The sequence below is a fragment of the Rutilus rutilus genome, assembly GCF_951802725.1.
Source record: "Rutilus rutilus genome assembly, chromosome: 22".
In the NCBI taxonomy this organism is placed as follows: domain Eukaryota; kingdom Metazoa; phylum Chordata; class Actinopteri; order Cypriniformes; family Leuciscidae; genus Rutilus; species Rutilus rutilus.
This window is the reverse complement of record NC_140227.1, coordinates 17,401,110-17,419,458: the sequence shown is the minus strand read 5'-3', so window position 1 is coordinate 17,419,458 and position 18,349 is coordinate 17,401,110. Positions and strand designations below refer to the sequence as shown.

General features: G+C 36.2%; 1 protein-coding gene across 3 annotated transcripts; it reads left to right on the top strand.

Annotated features, from left to right (window-relative positions):
• The first annotated feature begins 717 nt into the window (after positions 1-717).
• phtf1 (putative homeodomain transcription factor 1) lies at positions 718-18,133 on the top strand. 3 transcript variants are annotated; one of them, XM_084396124.1, is made up of 18 exons: positions 739-1,088; positions 1,232-1,323; positions 1,409-1,465; positions 1,568-1,637; positions 3,823-3,981; positions 4,166-4,346; positions 6,556-6,679; positions 6,765-6,944; positions 7,024-7,272; positions 9,264-9,392; positions 9,633-9,902; positions 11,212-11,343; positions 11,926-12,012; positions 13,309-13,359; positions 16,253-16,408; positions 16,556-16,651; positions 16,734-16,859; positions 17,157-18,133. In XM_084396124.1, exons 2-18 carry the CDS (start codon positions 1,294-1,296, stop codon positions 17,175-17,177), a joined length of 2,118 nt encoding a protein of 705 aa, XP_084252250.1. In that variant the 5' UTR covers positions 739-1,088; positions 1,232-1,293; the 3' UTR covers positions 17,178-18,133. The 3 variants fall into 3 exon arrangements, 2 of the variants coding, with proteins under 2 accessions (XP_084252251.1, XP_084252250.1); XM_084396125.1 differs by lacking the exon at positions 13,309-13,359 and having other exon boundaries at positions 718-1,088; XR_014625933.1 differs by lacking the exons at positions 16,556-16,651; positions 16,734-16,859; positions 17,157-18,133 and having other exon boundaries at positions 13,309-14,265; positions 16,253-16,386.
• Positions 18,134-18,349: the final 216 nt, after the last annotated feature.

Genomic DNA, 18,349 nt, shown 5'->3' with positions numbered 1-18,349 from the left:
ATTTTGGTCAGATTTGTTCATTTTTATCCAATCTTATTTTGTAAGTGACTTTTCTTTCTGTTTTAAAGATGTTTTCTTTGGTTTGTTTGACAACTCAAAAGAGAAAACAGGACAATATTACATAATTAATTTGTGCTTCCTAAAATTTCACATACATAAGCAAAAATTTACTGGCTCTAAACCTCTCTTTTCTCTTTTTCTCTTAGATCTTTGATCTAGACAAATACATGGAAACTATCCAAAGCTCTGTTAATCCCAAAGCAATGAAAACTGTATCTCTATATTCATCCTTTTTGTCCTCTTAAGGTAAATGCATAGCATTGGTCTTGTTTTTGTTTTGTTTTTTTGTTACCCTGGCAAATTATTTGTGTCTGTGTATCTTTTTTGTTTGTTTTGTTTTTTTCCATGTTTATCTGTATTGCTTAATGCTTTGTAATGTTTAATAATAATAAAAAAAAAACAAAAAACAAAAAAAAAACATTGGACCTTAAAACAGAAATGAAGCATTTTCACTGATAATTATTTAATTTAATTTAATTTAATTTAATTTAATTTAATTTAATTTAATTTTATTTTATTTTATTTTATTTTATTTTATTTTATTTTATTTTATTTTATTTTATTTTATTTTATTTTATTTTATTTTATTTTATTTTATTTTATTTTATTTTATTTTATTAGACTTATTACTAAAGTTTATTTTGTACAAAATACAGTTCCGCCATTCACATCTGATGTGACGCTGGTTGTCGTCGCTTGCTTCACACAAACTTTCAGGCGCTGATGAGAGTGAGAACTTTAACAATCACTTCTCTTTTTCAAGAAGATATTTCTATCGTCGATCAGATTTAACCGAATTGATGCCAGGGTGGTTTGACAGTAAACAAAGTTATCTCACAACTTTAGACGGCTGTTTTTGCATTTTAATGAGATGTTTATGATGTAGCGTCAGATAGTTTTGCTGTAACGTTAAGTTAGTAGGGGGCGAGGTTTGTTTCATCTACACAACATAAACATCTGAAAATGTTGACAAGACTCGACACGCGCTGCTGAGGAATCACAGGCAGATACCGAATGTTGGCCTCCAGGTAAGTTTAATATTCTATAATTTTCCTTGAACTTAGCCAGCAACTTGAGTCGCTTCCTATGTTTGTTTTGCCTTCAACTGCGAGCAGGAGTTTCCTTTTTTACTGTAAGCGATGACATAATTCGCATATCTGATTCTTTCGAGGAATGAAATATTCTGTGATTGACATTACTGCCTGAGATGACCTGACCTAATGTATTTCAAACATGGCAGGAATAGCATGGTATCAGAAAAAGGTGAGCCTTTCTACATCTGTCTTACAGTAAATACAGATTGTGAGTGGAATGTGGTTAAAAGTTCTCTAATGATCTTCTGTCAAAGATTGGGGCATATGATCAGCAGATTTGGGAAAAATCATTGGAACAGAATGAGCTCAAGGTAATGTGGCAGTTTGTGTTTGCAGCATAGATGTGGTTCTTGAATATTGTGTAAAATGTAATGCAATCAGATGTGTGAAACTCTGTTCCTTTTTTTGAGCAGGGCTTTGGAAGCAAACCTAAGAAGACTGGCCATATCAAGCCAGACCTCATTGATGTTGACTTAGTGAGAGGTGAATTACTATCAAGTTTTGCATCTGAATATATTACGTATCGATAATTGTTATAGGCTGTCAGATCATACCTCTACTGTAAAAATGTACGGGCAGCAATGGTTGCCAGAAATTCACTGTAAAAGTGACAGATATTTACAGTTTAAAACCAGATATTATAATTAAAATATACAATATTAAAATATCAACTTATTTCAACTACTTGGTTAACTAAAGATAATCAAGTGTAATGTATCATACAGGGGCTTCTGGGAACACCCTGTTTCAATTTTCACTGAAAATACATAGTTTTAACTAACTAATAGTACAGGGTGGGCCATTTATATGGATATACCGTAATAACATGGGAATGGTTGGTGATATTAAAGTCCTGTTTGTGGCACATTAGTATATGTGAGGGGGCAAACTCCTCAAGATGGGTGGTGACCATGGTGGCCATTTAGAAGTCGGCCATCTTGGATACAACTTTTGTTTTTTCAATAGGAAGAGGGCCATGTGACACATCAAACTTATTGGTAATGTCACAAGAAAAACAATGGTGTGCTTGGTTTCAACGTAACTTTATTCGTTCATGAGTTATTTACAAGTTTCTGACCACTTATAAAATGTGTTCAATGTGCTGCCCATTGTGTTGGATTGTCAATGCAACCCTGTTCTCCCACTCTTCACACACTGATAGCAACACCGCAGGAGAAATGCCAGCACAGGCATCCAGTATCCGTAGTTTCAGGTGCTGCACATCTCGTATCTTCACACCATAGACAATTGCCTTCAGATGACCCCAAAGATAAAAGTCTAAGGGGGTCAGATCGGGAGACCTTGGGGGTCATTCAACTGGCCCACGACAACCAATCCACTTTCCAGGAAACTGTTCATCTAGGAATGCTCGGACCTGGCACCCATAATGTGGTGGTGCACCATCTTGCTGGAAAAACTCAGGGAACGTGCCAGCTTCAGTGCATAAAGAGGGAAACACATCATCATGTAGCAATTTCAAATATCCAGTGGCCTTGAGGTTTCCATTGATGAAGAATGGACCCACTATCGTTGTACCCCATATACCACACCAAACAGCAATGTGCAGCACCTGAAACTACGGATACTGGATGCCTGTGCTGGCATTTCTCCTGCGGTGTTGCTATCAGTGTGTGAAGAGTGGGAGAACAGGGTTGCATTGACAATCCAACACAATGGGCAGCACATTGAACACATTTTATAAGTGGTCAGAAACTTGTAAATAACTCATGAACGAATAAAGTTACGTTGAAACCAAGCACACCATTGTTTTTCTTGTGACATTACCAATAAGTTTGATGTGTCACATGGCCCTCTTCCTATTGAAAAAACAAAAGTTGTATCCAAGATGGCCGACTTCTAAATGGCCACCATGGTCACCACCCATCTTGAGGAGTTTGCCCCCTCACATATACTAATGTGCCACAAACAGGACTTTAATATCACCAACCATTCCCATGTTATTACGGTGTATCCATATAAATGGCCCACCCTGTATATTAATGTCAAGTATAAATTGTCCATAAATTATAAAGGAATATATATTTTTTAATTTACTGTAAAATTACACTACCGTTAAAAGTTTGGGGTCAGGAAGAATTTTTTGGAAGAAATTAATACTTTTATTCAGCAATAACACATTCAATTGATTAAAACTGTCAGAAAATACATTTATAATGTTACAAAATAATTATTTTTCAAATAAATGCTGTTCTTTTGAACTTTCTATCCTATCAAACAGTCCTTAAAAAAGTATCACGATTTCCATCAGCATATTAGAATAATTTCTGAAAGATCATGTGACACTGAAGACTGGAGTAATGATGCTGAAAATTCAGTTTTGCCATCACAGGAATAAATGAAAATTACATTTTAAAAAATATATTCAAAAAGAAAACATCTATTTTAAATTGTAATGATATTACTGTATTTTTTATCAAATACACGCTGTCTTTGTGAGCATAAGCGATGCCTTTCAGAAACGTAAAAAATCCTACCATCCGCAAACTTTTGAATGTTTAAAAAATGTCACTGTATAGATTACGGCAACTAACAGGTAAATAATTAATAGGGTTTTACTTTTACATTGTTGCATTCTTTTCCTAATTAAAAATGACTACAGTTTTTACGTTATGATGCTGTTTTTGAACTAGTGTCTTTACAACTGCAGGTTCCACGTTTAGCAAGGCCAAACCGGAGAGCCCTTGGACCGCTCTGACTCGTAAAGGCTTGGTCAGGGTCCTCTTCTTTCCTTTCTTCTTTCAGTGGTGGATCCAAGTCACATCTAAATGCATCTCCACCCTCATCTTGGTTCTGTATTTCCTTCAAGGTATGCAGTTCTTCTTTTCAGCAAAAAAAATCACGTTTCCTTAATCATTCATTGGATATTTCAGATGTCGTTGAGAGACTGTACATGTAGGTTAATGATAATACATTCGAAGTCAATTGGAAATGAACTCAACTTAAAATTCTCAATATGATGTCATGATCTGATGGATTTGTGTTCATTTCAGTGGCAGGAGCTGTGTTGTATTTTGAGGTACCAGCAGCCTGTGCCAGTGAGGTTGTGGGTCCATTATGTCTCATGCTGTTGTTGGGTACAGTACACTGCCAAATAGTATCCACAGAAACCTCCAGAAGCCCGGACAACAGCCCTGTCCCCAGCCGGACAGCCAGCCCTGTTCGCAGGAAAAGGTTAAGCTACTGATGTGTCAGATTTGTGAGAGACTGACTCTGAGCCATAAAGGACCAAGTGTTTTTTTGTTTTTTTGTTTTTTCTCATCAAATGGCCAATACATCTAATCTTCTGCAAGGCTGGCAGTTTAATCAGCAGTGCCAGTGTTCAGCTGACACTAGTGGGTCAATGACAAATAAGAGTGTCCACAATAAAGAAAAGAAAAAATCTAGTTTAAAACCCATGTGCCAAGTTCTTAGAAATGTACTCGTTGTATTCATGTTGATGTCATGTGGTTTTGGAAAACTTTATACCATTTTCATGAAAAAGTTACATTTAATTGCTCTAAAAAATGTTGTGGAGTCATCATTAAGTAAAAAGTAATAACACGTTTTTCTTACAGCTTAAAATCTTTATTTAAAAAAATATTAAAATATTTTAAAATATATAATACATTTGAAATATATTTTTCAAGGTAAAAAGTTATATTTTATAAGTGTCAAGAATTATTAATTCATAAATATGACTAGTTTTTTTTTTAGAGTTGCACCAATTTAAATTTTACAACCTCTCATGTCATCAAATTATCATATATTTTAAGAGACTTATTGGGCGCTTCTCATTTTTTATTTTTGCATCCTCGTTTCCTTTCGTTGCATCTTAGCTCCACCCCCTTAGGATGCGAGGGAAGGATACACCTGTGCCGTCCTCGCTCCTCGCATTCCTCTCGAGGCAATTAGAGAATTGAGATGTCCTTCAGAGAGACGATCTGTTTCCGGGTCACGGGCTGGAGGACGGAGGAGCGAGGAAACGAGGAAGCATCAATTTGAGTATTGAGAAGCACCCATTGACCCTGACACACAGTCATGAGTATCTGCAGGGTTCCTCTCTATGACATCATATCCTGTTTTTTCTTTGTTTCTGCATGTTTGTTGGACTTTAGTTTTGCAGACAAATGTATATATATATATATATATATATACAGTGCAATGCATAAGTTAATACACCCATGCTAAAGTTGACTAAAAAGAGGAATAAAAAATCATATTTTGGAAATTGAACTTAATGCCTTAATTTAAAAAATTTGGAAAAATTAAACCTTTAAGGACACCAATTGTCTTTGTGAATGAATAATGTATCGTAAATAAATAAATGTTCTTCCTTAAAATACATGGTGCATAAGTGTGTACACCCCTATGTTAAATTCCCATTGAGGCCGGCAGATTTTTATTTTTAAGTATTTAAAAAAAAAATGTTTTAGGATACTATGCATCCTGATAAAGTTCCCTTGGCCTTTGGAATTAAAATAGCCCCACATCATCACATAGCCTTCACCATACCTAGAGATTGGCATGGGGTACTTTCCATAAGATAATCTCTCAATGCAAATCAAACTAGCTATTAGGCTAACTGAAATAAAACCATGCCAATCTCTAGGTATGGTGAATGCTATGTGATGATGTGGGGCTATTTTAATTCCAAAGGCCAAGGGAACTTTATCAGGATGCATAGTATCCTAAAACATTTTTTTTTTAAATACTTAAAAATAAAAATCTGCCGCCCTCAATGGGAATTTAACATAGGGGTGTCCAGACTTATGCACCATGTATTTTAAGGAAGAACATTTATTTATTTACAATACATTATTCATTCACAAAGAAAATTGGTGTCCTTAAAGGTTGGATTTTTCCAATTTTTTTAAATTAAGGCATTAAGTTCAATTTCCAAAATATGATTTTTTATTCCTCTTTTTAGTCAACTTTAGCATGGTTGTATTAACTTATGCATAGCACTGTATATATATATATATATAAATATATATATATATATATAAACAGTGAAACGATTAGATAACACTACTTTTCTATTTTTGTTTTTAAGAACAATTGTTTTTGTTTTTCTGTTTGTTTTTTGTAATATCAGGACAAAAAATATATAAAAATTAATATTTTCATTTAAAAAAAAATAAAAACATGCACATAATACAAGTTCTCAAGTCATTGTATGAATGGATTACATTTTTATTTATTTTTGAATAAATTAATTGATCTAACAAATTGCACTGATGTCATTGACCCTAGTGTCAAAACAGGCACCAAATTTAATACATCATACTATTAATATGATATATTATAAAACAGATTCTGGCTTCTGTTTGGTCAATACTGTATTCTTTTGATCTAATTCAATTTGTGTCGTGTTTTCATTTTTGTTGTTGTTTATTCATAGACAGAGGAAGAGTAGAAAAGCAAAGAGGTCTGAGGATGAGGGCAGCAGAGAGAGACGGATAGTAGAACTCAAACCCCAGCAACTTGAAGACAACAACCAGCTCTACAGATCAGAGAAGAGACTGGTAAAACACTTTCCTTTGAACTGCACTTTTTGAAGAGTCATGAACATTCATGTTTGTGTTGATTGAGATCCTGTGGGCTTTGCAGAACTCCCTGAGGAGGCCTCCGTATGGGGCTTCTGAAGATCTCTCTAGTGAGGAAGAGGAGGCAGATGAAGCAGAGCTGCAAAGAGAGAGACTCTTCTCATCAGCACCTCCAAAATATGCCAGAGCGCTCAGGAATAGACTTCACAAAGTCCCCAAGAACAATTCGCCACCACAGACTCAGGTGGGTATCTGACTAAAACCAAAAGCAAAAGTCTGTAAAATAGTTCAGATATTCATTACCATTGTGTGATTGCATACAGGGAGACAGTAATGGGATGCCAAAAGATACCCCAGCTATGCCACCTGAAGTTGAGCTTCTGCGGCCTTCACAGGGCTCGCGTCCAGCCTCCGACACAGATGATATGTTATGGGAGGAGCTTCTGCATGATCCTGACTCCGCCTCCACTGGAAGCAGTGACAGTGGGGAGGAGGAGCATCACAGTCATAGCCACTCCCTCCCTCTGCCCAGCATCACTCTGACTAGTGATGAGGATGAGGCCTTACCGCAGGTGGGCTGCTGTTTTACTGTAAAAAAATGTTTAAAGCTTAAAGGAATAGTTCACCCAAAAATTATCCAATGAGGTTCATTCTCATGTGTTACGCAGCGCGTTTGAGCTTCCGCAAGAACCAGTGAGGTTTGTTCCCGCGCGTCAAGCAGGTTCGGTATGTTCGCTGATCAATGTTGTGAATAAAACTATAAATCTGTTCATCATGTAAGTGACTGTGTCCCTTTAGAAAACCGCTCGATTCATATGGATTAGTTTTACAAACTTTTTTAAGCATCAAAGTGGTAGTTGCATAGCTGTCAATGGAGAGTACAGAACTGGCTCAGATTTGATTAAAAAATATCTTAATTTGTGTTTTGGAGATGAACGATAATCTTAAGGGTTTGGAAAAAAAGGGGTGAGTAAATGATGACAGAATTTTCATTTTTGGGTGAACTATTCCTTAAACCCTGGTTTAACATCTTTTTAACCCCTCGTGAGAGGATTTTTAACCCCTCCAGTGCAAATTAAGATTATGCTGTGAACTGTTTAGCGGTAATACATTTTTACATTGTGAAGTTCACGCTAGAAGTAACGCCGAAGCACAGAGCCACTTCTTGTGTGAGCTACACAACACACTTATGTCACGTGTCACAAGTTACGTCCCTCTCGTGATCATTCGTATGACAGCAGATTGCAAACAATGATTTATTATTAAAAAAAAACTTCTTACACACACCTATCACTTCACTTCAGAAGCCATTCATTTATCCACTGGGGTTGTATGGATTATGGTGAATGTGAAACTTCTTCGCATGAGCTTGCGTTTCCTGTCTCCCGCATTCGTATGAGTATGAATGGAAGTCAATGGATCTGGAAGTGTAGTGTGACCACCCCTTTAGAATATACAAGTAAGTTGTTTAGACAGGCAACAAATCACATACTAAACAATAATTACCTAATTAATTATTCATGTTCTGTGTACAGTTTGTAAAGATACTTTCATGCATCTTTAAGTTTAGTGTCTGTCTGAAGGCAACGATTCAAATGTCGAACCACAACAGCAAGTGCATTTAATTTCCATAGATAGACCAGCAATTATGAGCACAACCTCATGAATATGCCAATAATAATGTTAACCCAGGGTTTATTAATGTATAGTGTGAAATTTGTAAATCTAACTGCCCATTAGCTTAATCCAGGGCAAAAAATAAATATTTTTCAAGGTAAAAAGTTTTTCACGCCACATGACATTATACAACCTGAACTGGCCTCGCCATGTTACAAAAAGGTCAAATAATCTGATATTTCAAGAAACTTATTGAACTTGACAGTCATTAGGTCATGATATAATTTCCTTTTCTTTTTTTATTCCTTTTTTTTTTGCTTCTGCATGTTGATTGGGCCACATTACTGGTGCTCTATACGTTTTTTTATTTTTATTTTATATTAATATACAGTAAAAAATACTGTATACTGTTGCTGTAGTTTTTCAATAATTTTTTTTTTTTATTATTCATTATGATATCACGACAATTGCACCACCTTGACATACTTAACTTGATGTCCCCCAAAAAATGTCAAAATGAATTTTATTTAAAAAAAATTACAACCATGCTTATCATAGAATAACCATATAGGCCTGGTTTCACAGACAGGGCTTAGATTAAGCCAGGATTAGGTCATAGTTCAATTAGGCGTTTAAGTAATTTTTATAAACATGCCTTAGAAAAAGGCATTACTGGTGTGCATCTTAAGACAAAACAAATGCACTGACATGTTTTAAGATCAGTCAGTGCAAGTTTCTTTCAGTTGAAATAGCTCAGATTTACATTTTAGTCTAGGACTAGACTTAAGCCTTGTCTGTGAAACCGGGGGTTAAAGTGTGGAATTCATAACTGGCCTTAATTCCTTTCATTTTCTAGGGTTAACAACCTCATCGAACAGCATATAGGTGGCATAGAAAGGACTCTGACTACATTATTAATTTTGTTCTTAATTGGATCTCCCTTTAGCACCAGTTCTCATGGCTGCAGGCTTGCCACCCCTCCAAAGACCGCGTCAGTGCCATAATCTGGGAGCAAGGAGAGTGTAAAAAAGCTGATATGTCCGTCCTGGAGATCAGTGGTATCATTCTAACACGAGTAAAGTCCTTCTTTAACTCTCTGCCTTGTTTATTTCTTCTTAAGCAGTTTAAATTGCCTGGAACGAGAAGAGAACTGTTGACTTTCTCTTTTAAAGTGCATGTTATTCAAATTCAATGTAAACATCTCCATGTAAGCCTTTAAACACTGACTGTTTTAGAGATTTGCATTGGTATTTGCATTTCAGACGTAACAGGTCAGTGTTGCTGTTAACTTACGGTGAATGATTTCTGTTTCCAGGTGAAGGTGGTTGAGCAAGGGATGGGTTATCTTATTTTCGGCAGCTTGGTCACGGCCTCGCTGGCTCTGCTGCCATACTGCTTCAGACTGGCACAGAAACTGGATGTTGCCAATCTCAATTATGTTTCCCTCGAGGAACTTCCAGCAGTGGCCATCGGGCCGCCTTGTGCCTTGTCTTATGCGTTCTTCATCATCACCACAATGGAAAGAGTTTTCCTCTCTGGACTTTTCTTCTTCATGATGTGTGTGGCTGAGAGGACGTATAAACAGGTGAAGATAAAAATGAATTCTCTTCAATTTGTATGTTGCACTCTGGAGTGTTTGCATTATTAATGCTACGTTTGAGGCCACCATTTGACTTAAGCGCTAATTTCCGTAATGTTACATTATATTCAGGTCTATATTCTAATACATTTTTTACATTTCAAGTTATATAAATGGGCATTAGCTGATGCATTTTGAGCTAACATGCATTAACTAATGATAACAAATTGAACTTTATTGTAAAGTGTGCTGAGCCTTAGTTTTAGAGCTGCACGATTCTGGATAAATTGAGAATCACAATTTATTTGTTCCAAATAGAGATCACGATTCTCCCACAATTCTGAAAAGACAACTAACATGTAATTTACTAGAGGTTCTGACAAAATGTTAAAATTGTATATTTAAAAATGTTTAATTAATTATTTTTTATTTTAAAAGAATCGGTTTGAAAGAATGATTCAATTACTCGCTCATAAAGACTTCACTTGTTTCATTACCGAATGAATCAGCTTTTTTGAACGAATCTCTTGAGTGAATGATTTTATGACAACAAAGAAAATCTCATTCATTTGTCGCCACCTAGTGGCGTAACTATGCAATCGATAGAACCGTTATTTGAAGCGACAAGTTACTTTTAAAAGTCGATTTGCTCTATTTTTAACCATAGGCATTAGTGTTTATATGCGAACTATACATTTTTATCCCAGTACTTCTGATTAGTGGCAGCGCCACGCGTAGATCTGAATGTTCTGGTGAGCTTTTGTCAAAGCTTTAATAGACACTGGAGAATCGTTGTAAATTAGGAAAAAGGTCACGTGGGTGTTTGAATCGAGATTGCAATCTTTTAACGATTAATTGTGCAGCTCTAGTATGTTTACACGACAGCAATGTACTAAACAAGGAAACGTTTTTCTTCGCGTTTTTTTTAGCGACAACGTTGTCAAAACGTTCCCCGTTCACACGGATCTGTGAAAACAACTACAAATTCTGTAATATGCATGACAGGCCAGTAGTTGGCGATGTCACTTTGTAAATAAACACTACATGCCTTTAGACTGAAAATGTAACGCGCTTGTGCATGGCGTCAGCTTTCACAAATTTGCGTTTTTGTAGTTTGCACGAAGACGATAGCGGTATCAAAGTTTGCATTTTTAGGCCCCAAAAACACCTTTGTGGCCTAAATGAACAGCCAAATCACATAAAGTTTTCCATTTTTAGTTGACAATGGTGTCGTGTAAACACCCCTTTAGTGCCACAAAATCTGTATAACGCCAGTCAGGATTTTTGTTCTCAACAAATGTGATGTCATCCACAGCGCCTTTTATTTGCGAAACTTTTCAGCCATCTCACATCTGCACGCAAAGCCAAAAAATCTGAGATTCCTCACTTTCGGCTGAAGAAAGTACAGAATATCAAGATGTGGCTTTCACTTCGATCATTCCTGAAGGTATCCTCTTCCTACTACAGTTTACATGTAGGGATGCTCAGTATATCAGTACTATATCATGTGTTGATATTAGCAATATTTCTTTTATTTATCAAACATATTACAGAAGAAACGGTTACATTTTTACATTTACATTACCTTACCTGTCATCTAATGCTCACATAATGTAAATCTATTAATAATAATGTATTAACCCCTTTAAATGTAATTTTTATTAATAAATATCAAAATAAAAATCTTTGTTTGTGTATACAGTATAATGTTGTTATGCCTACATGACTAAAAATGACTGATTTGAGTTGTTAGTGTTTTAAGTTTTCATTTATTTAGACAAAATAGTATAGAATTTTTATTTCAGCCAAAACATGAAAATAATTTTTGTCCTTTATAGACTTAGGGGTAAAAGCTTTTTGTTTGCTTTTACATATTAAGCCAACTTGCTTAACCAGTCTGTTTGTATAAGCACAAATGACAGTGAATGTGTGTTTCTGCTGGCTGTGACATTTGTGTAGTACAGTTTACAGATACCTACTTCACATTATATGAAGATCAATTTAATAATTTCTTTGTTCTATTTAACAGAGACGAGGCCCTCAGCGCTCTGTTGATGTCATTGTGTCATCGATTTTCCTCCTGGCTTTGTCTATTGCCTTTATCATCTGTGCCCAGGTCAGCTATTGTTCTACTCCACAATGTTTTTGACACACCCTTTAGACATATTTTTTAAGCTTTGCCTTCAAAAAAATACTATTCCTGTTCCATCTCTACCTTCAACCCCTTAATGCATGAATGTTTCGCCAATCATTATTACATATTCGGGTCTTTACCGACCCGGATCTATATCTATTGCAGATGGCTCTCTAACTGCTGCAATAAAAAAAACTCCTGATATTTGAATAACAAATTAAAAAAGAATAAATTAAGCATATTTCATTAGCTTTTGGAACTAAGACGAGTTCAGTTTGAGCAGATAATTGTTACCATCATCACTGTCACAAGCAGAGCTCTGGAGCACTGTATTCTCAAACATATTCTCAAAGCTATCATTTTCAACATCTTCAAAATCAATATTGTCATCGCTGGCAGCTTCTTCACCAGATCCACCATCAAGAGACAGTGACACTAATATTTGCACACCGTATTTGCTCTGCAATAAAATGCTGGGCCATTTCAAGTAGAACACAGATAAAAAGTGCTTTGAGTTGTTAAGGGAGGTCTAACAGTAGTGTTTGGGTAAGAAATACCACCTACAGAAATTGAATAAAGTAATCAAATGTAAAATAACAGTGCATCGTCTTCCTTTTATAAACCCTTATTAAAGCTGCTAAAGTTACTCAGTCAAGAGCAGTCAGTGATTTTCTCTGTATCTTTTGTTGTTTGAATTAACATTAAGGACTCAGACAGCAGCAAGTTTAGGCTACTGTCACTTTAAGAACTAATGCACGGATCGAAATGTGATTTTCTCCCAACTATTTACTTTCAGTGTACAAGAAATAACCGACTGTTTAAATTAATACTCACCAAAACGGGGCAGTTTGATATATTTTTTTGTGTGTATTTATCCTATCATGTGAAAGAGAACTCAATTCAGCACTGGTATGCTGTGAGAGGTGGCTTTCGGTGTGCGCGCTTCATGAAAACCGTCCCGAATTGAGTTCTCTTTCGCGTCGCCTTGCTCTTAAATAGTTTAAAAATTTTAATTGGCAATACCTGTGCAAATGCATGATAAAGCTGTCCCGGGCCCTTATTGTCGAGCCTTCTATTATATTGTAAATTTCTTTGGGCCTGTTTACACCTGGTCACTTCATGTGTTTTTACTGATCGGATAGCATGATCTGATTTGTTAAAACGGTTCCATTTACACTTGGCCATGTAAATTGCGTCTCCACAAAATCCGATGTTCAATTCCCTCGCTACATGCAAATCTAAAGTAACAGATATGAGCTGCATTTTATTTATCATCAGCGAATTTCAAGATCAGAGACAGCAATAGGAGAGAGAGCGCCATCAGCACTGGTAAGATAATTTAGTCTCACTACTTTAATGAAGATGATTGTGTGTTGACCGTCTGCGACTTGCTTTCAGTTTCATTTGCGGCAGTTTGTCCATTGCCTCGGCTACTCATTTGTGGCGATTTACACTTGTCCAGTTTTGTTTGGAATGTGTCTCGGGCAACCTCCTGAAGTGGTTTGTGTGATCGGATTTAAATCCGTCTTGGAAGCATTTCGAGGGGCATTTACACCTGGTCTATTCACGATCGGATAGCTATCCAGAGAAAACGCATGAAGTGACCGGGTGTAAACAGGCCCTTTGTGTTTTCCCAGAGATTATGTCGCTTAAGTTTTCCTTGACATCAAATGTGAAATTTATACATACAATCGTGCTCATAAGTTTACATACACCTTGCAGAATCTGCAGAAAGTTAATGTTATTTTGACAAAATAAAAGGGATCATACAAAATGCATGTTATATATTTTTCTTTAGTACTGTCCTGAGTAAGATACTTTAGATAAAATATGTTTACATATAGTCCACAAGACAAAAAAATAGCTGAATTTTAAAAATGACCCTGTTCAAAAGTGTGTCGTTATGGATGATCGACATCTGTTTTGGGTTGTTGTTGTTTTTTTGTGATGGTTGTTCTTGAGTCTCTTGTTTGTCCTGAGCAGTTAAACTGCCCAGTGTTCTTCTGAAAAATCCTTCAGGTCCAGCAAATTTTTCAGTTTTCCAGCATCTTTTGCATATTTGAACCCTTTCCAACAGTGACTGTATGAATTTGTGATCCATCTTTTCACACTGAGGACAATTTAGAGACTCAAACACAACTATTAAAAAAGGTTCAAACATCCACTGATGATCCAGAGGAAAACACAATTCATTAAGAGCCGGGGTTGAAAACGATCTTGAATTTGAAGATTAAGGTAAATTGTACTTTATTTGTCTTCCGGGAAATGTGTAAGTATCTTCTGTTGCTTCTGAAGGGCAGTTATAATAAAAATAAAAATAAATCATATTTAAAATCAAATTTAAAATAAGAAATTTGGACATCTTCATCCTAATCTGAAGTTTTCAGGCTGTTAACTAAAACTATTAAAAATCATTTTAATTTTGTTCATTGGATTAAAGTTAAAATAAAATATAAAAATGTAAAGAAAAAAAAAACTTAAATGGGGAAAAAAAACTTAAAATAAGTTTAAGCTGAAGTATTAAAATGACTAAAACTAAAACCCGAAATAAAAATAAATGATAGCTAAATAGTAATATTTAATGACAAAAGCACAACAAAATGTTTTTAAATGAAAATATATAAATAAAAGCTAACTCAAAATATTTATAAATACTATAATAGTATATAAATAATAATATAACACTGTCACTCAGGTTCTCAAATTTAATATATAGTATATATATATATATATATATATATATATATATATATATATACACTCACCTAAAGGATTATTAGGAACACCTGTTCAATTTCTCATTAATGCAATTATCTAATCAACCAATCACATGGCAGTTGCTTCAATGCATTTAGAGGTGTGGTCCTGGTCAAGACAATCTCCTGAACTCCAAACTGAATGTCAGAATGGGAAAGAAAGGTGATTAAGCAATTTTGAGTGTGGCATGATTGTTGGTGCCAGACGGGCCGGTCTGAGTATTTCACAATCTGCTCAGTTACTGGGATTTTCACGCACAACCATTTCTAGGGTTTACAAAGAATGGTGTGAAAAGGGAAAAACATCCAGTATGCGGCAGTCCTGTGGGCGAAAATGCCTTGTTGATGCTAGAGGTCAGAGGAGAATGGGCCGACTGATTCAAGCTGATAGAAGAGCAACTTTGACTGAAATAACCACTCGTTACAACCGAGGTATGCAGCAAAGCATTTGTGAAGCCACAACACGCACAACCTTGAGGCGGATGGGCTACAACAGCAGAAGACCCCACCGGGTACCACTCATCTCCACTACAAATAGGAAAAAGAGGCTACAATTTGCACGAGCTCACCAAAATTGGACAGTTGAAGACTGGAAAAATGTTGCCTGGTCTGATGAGTCTCGATTTCTGTTGAGACATTCAGATGGTAGAGTCAGAATTTGGCGTAAACAGAATGAGAACATGGATCCATCATGCCTTGTTACCACTGTGCAGGCTGGTGGTGGTGGTGTAATGGTGTGGGGGATGTTTTCTTGGCACACTTTAGGCCCCTTAGTGCCAATTGGGCATCGTTTAAATGCCACGGCCTACCTGAGCATTGTTTCTGACCATGTCCATCCCTTTATGACCACCATGTACCCATCCTCTGATGGCTACTTCCAGCAGGATAATGCACCATGTCACAAAGCTCGAATCATTTCAAATTGGTTTCTTGAACATGACAATGAGTTCACTGTACTAAAATGGCCCCCACAGTCACCAGATCTCAACCCAATAGAGCATCTTTGGGATGTGGTGGAACGGGAGCTTCGTGCTCTGGATGTGCATCCCACAAATCTCCATCAACTGCAAGATGCTATCCTATCAATATGGGCCAACATTTCTAAAGAATGCTTTCAGCACCTTGTTGAATCAATGCCACGTAGAATTAAGGCAGTTCTGAAGGCGAAAGGGGGTCAAACACAGTATTAGTATGGTGTTCCTAATAATCCTTTAGATGAGTGTATATATATATATATATATATATATATATATATATATATATATATATATATATATATATATATATATATATATATATATATATATATATTGTGTGCCATAAAGTCATCTTCAGAGACATAAAAGTTATTTCAGGTGTTTATAAAAGGTTAAGTATCATATTACTGTGCTTGTTAAATCTTCTCACAGTTTTATATTGTCTTATATAGCAAAGGAAACGGGAAGATAACTCTTGTTGTGTTTCAGCTTTTGCACAGTCATCACACTTTTCTGGACTCTGAGACCAACTGGGAGTTGATGGTCTGGTGTGCTGCTCTCACGGTCTTCCTCCTACGCCTCGCTACCCTCGGAGCAGAGACCAACCGAAAATATAGCAACGCTTCTGTGCTTCTGACTGAACAGGTGAGATAAAAATCTCAGCTGCACAGAACAAAGAGGCAGTATTGTTCAGAAACAAGTGAACCATTCACACGTACGAGAGGCCATTCACAGGGCGCAAATAAATACGGTCAACATTGCTTACGGCTGAGCTGTGTGTTTCTGCTTCAGATAAACTTGTATCTAAAGATGGAGAAGAAACCAAACAAAAAGGACCAGCTGAACATAGTGAACAACGTACTGAGGCTGGCCACGAAATTATTAAAAGTGAGACCATTAGAAAAGCAGCATTCATTGAGAACAATAACACATGCTTTGCTTTGCATTGACCATCATTTGCTGTTTTCAGGAATTGGACACTCCTTTTCGCCTGCTGGGTCTGACGGTGAATCCGCTCGTCTACAATATCACAAGAGTGGTCATCCTGTCAGCCATCTCAGCTGCTGTCAGCGATTTACTAGGGTTCAACATCCGGGTGAGGGGAACATTTGCGCTCTTAAGTACAGTGGTTATCTGCACCTTTTTCCTGGGTCTGTTTTATTGCCCCGCTGAAATGCAGATGTCTGTAATTATTGAACTTGATGATCTGTTTTTTTATGACTCAAGTCATAAATGCATTTGTACTTCTTCCTGTTATCAGGACACAGTTAGAGTTGCTCACTCTTTATAGTGTTTGACTTTTATCATACCGGTGTTTAAGCAGTACAAAATATACAAGCAATCTTTAACTAACAGGTTTAACAATGTCTGTCATGTGTTTTTTTTTTAACAGCTCTGGAAGATTAAACCTTGATGTGATGCCTTTACACTGCCAGCGTCTTAACACTGGGGCCATACAGACTCTTAAGTGTGCTTGTGCACAACCTACTAAATGACCAAGTTATCTATTAAAAACTGTGCAAATCTACTGACCAAACTTATGCATTTCCTCAATACTCTGTGCCTTCGGCCAGACCGAGTAAACCTGTGTTCAGCTCAACCTTGTTGTTGAGTTTTCCTCATTTGAATTGTAGAATCATTAAGCACAGCCGGACTGCAGTGGGTTTTCTTGATGCACTTGCTTACGGTAACTACTTAACAGCTTGCTGTTGTATTCCAACCAGTGCTCGCTGTTTTTCATAAATGTATCCTCTGCAAGTGTATTATCTGGTCTGGAAGCAACCACTTAAATCAGAACCACTATGTGCCTTGTGGATAGTTGCATATAACAGTACTTTTAGATAAGCTATTTATGAGACATGGATTTGTCAACTGCTGTGAATGGGCAATTAAATGAAAGTCTTGACTTTTTAGAAAAGGGTACTGAAAAACTTGCACACTGAAGCTCTTGGAGGAAGCACTTTTTATTGGCATTGTATTAAAATAAACCTTTCTCTGAAAGTCATCTGTAATCATTAATCCTTTACCAAATATTTGAGTTTGTGGTTGGGGAGGGCACATATAAAACTTCAATACCATTGAATCATAATGTGTTTCTGACGACTCAAAGAAAATCTTGATTCCTGGCCATTAAATATGCCCCCCAAAAATAATGTTTTATATTGTTTTCATTGAATTATCATTAATGGAAAAGTGTGGATTCAGTGATTTTACTGCTGTACTTTTTATACTGCAATCATTGGCAAGCGTTGTATATTATGTATTTCGTTTGTGAACGAATCTTTTGAATGAATCAATTATACAAGCAATACTAATGATGATTAATATGTAAATTACGAATGAGCGTTATTAAAACATTTTTAATTCTTATATTTATTTAAGCTGTCTTTTTCTATATTATTATAAGCCTCTTGTGACTTTAACGTTATAGGAAAGTATCGAAAAAGGGGAAACTGACTGGACAAATTAGTTCACCTATGAACAAATGGGTGATTCAAATGAGTCGAGTCACTGAGAGGAATCAAAATCACCATCAGAGCACGCGGTAATGTTTGGTTAAAGGGATAGTTCACCCTAAAATGAAAA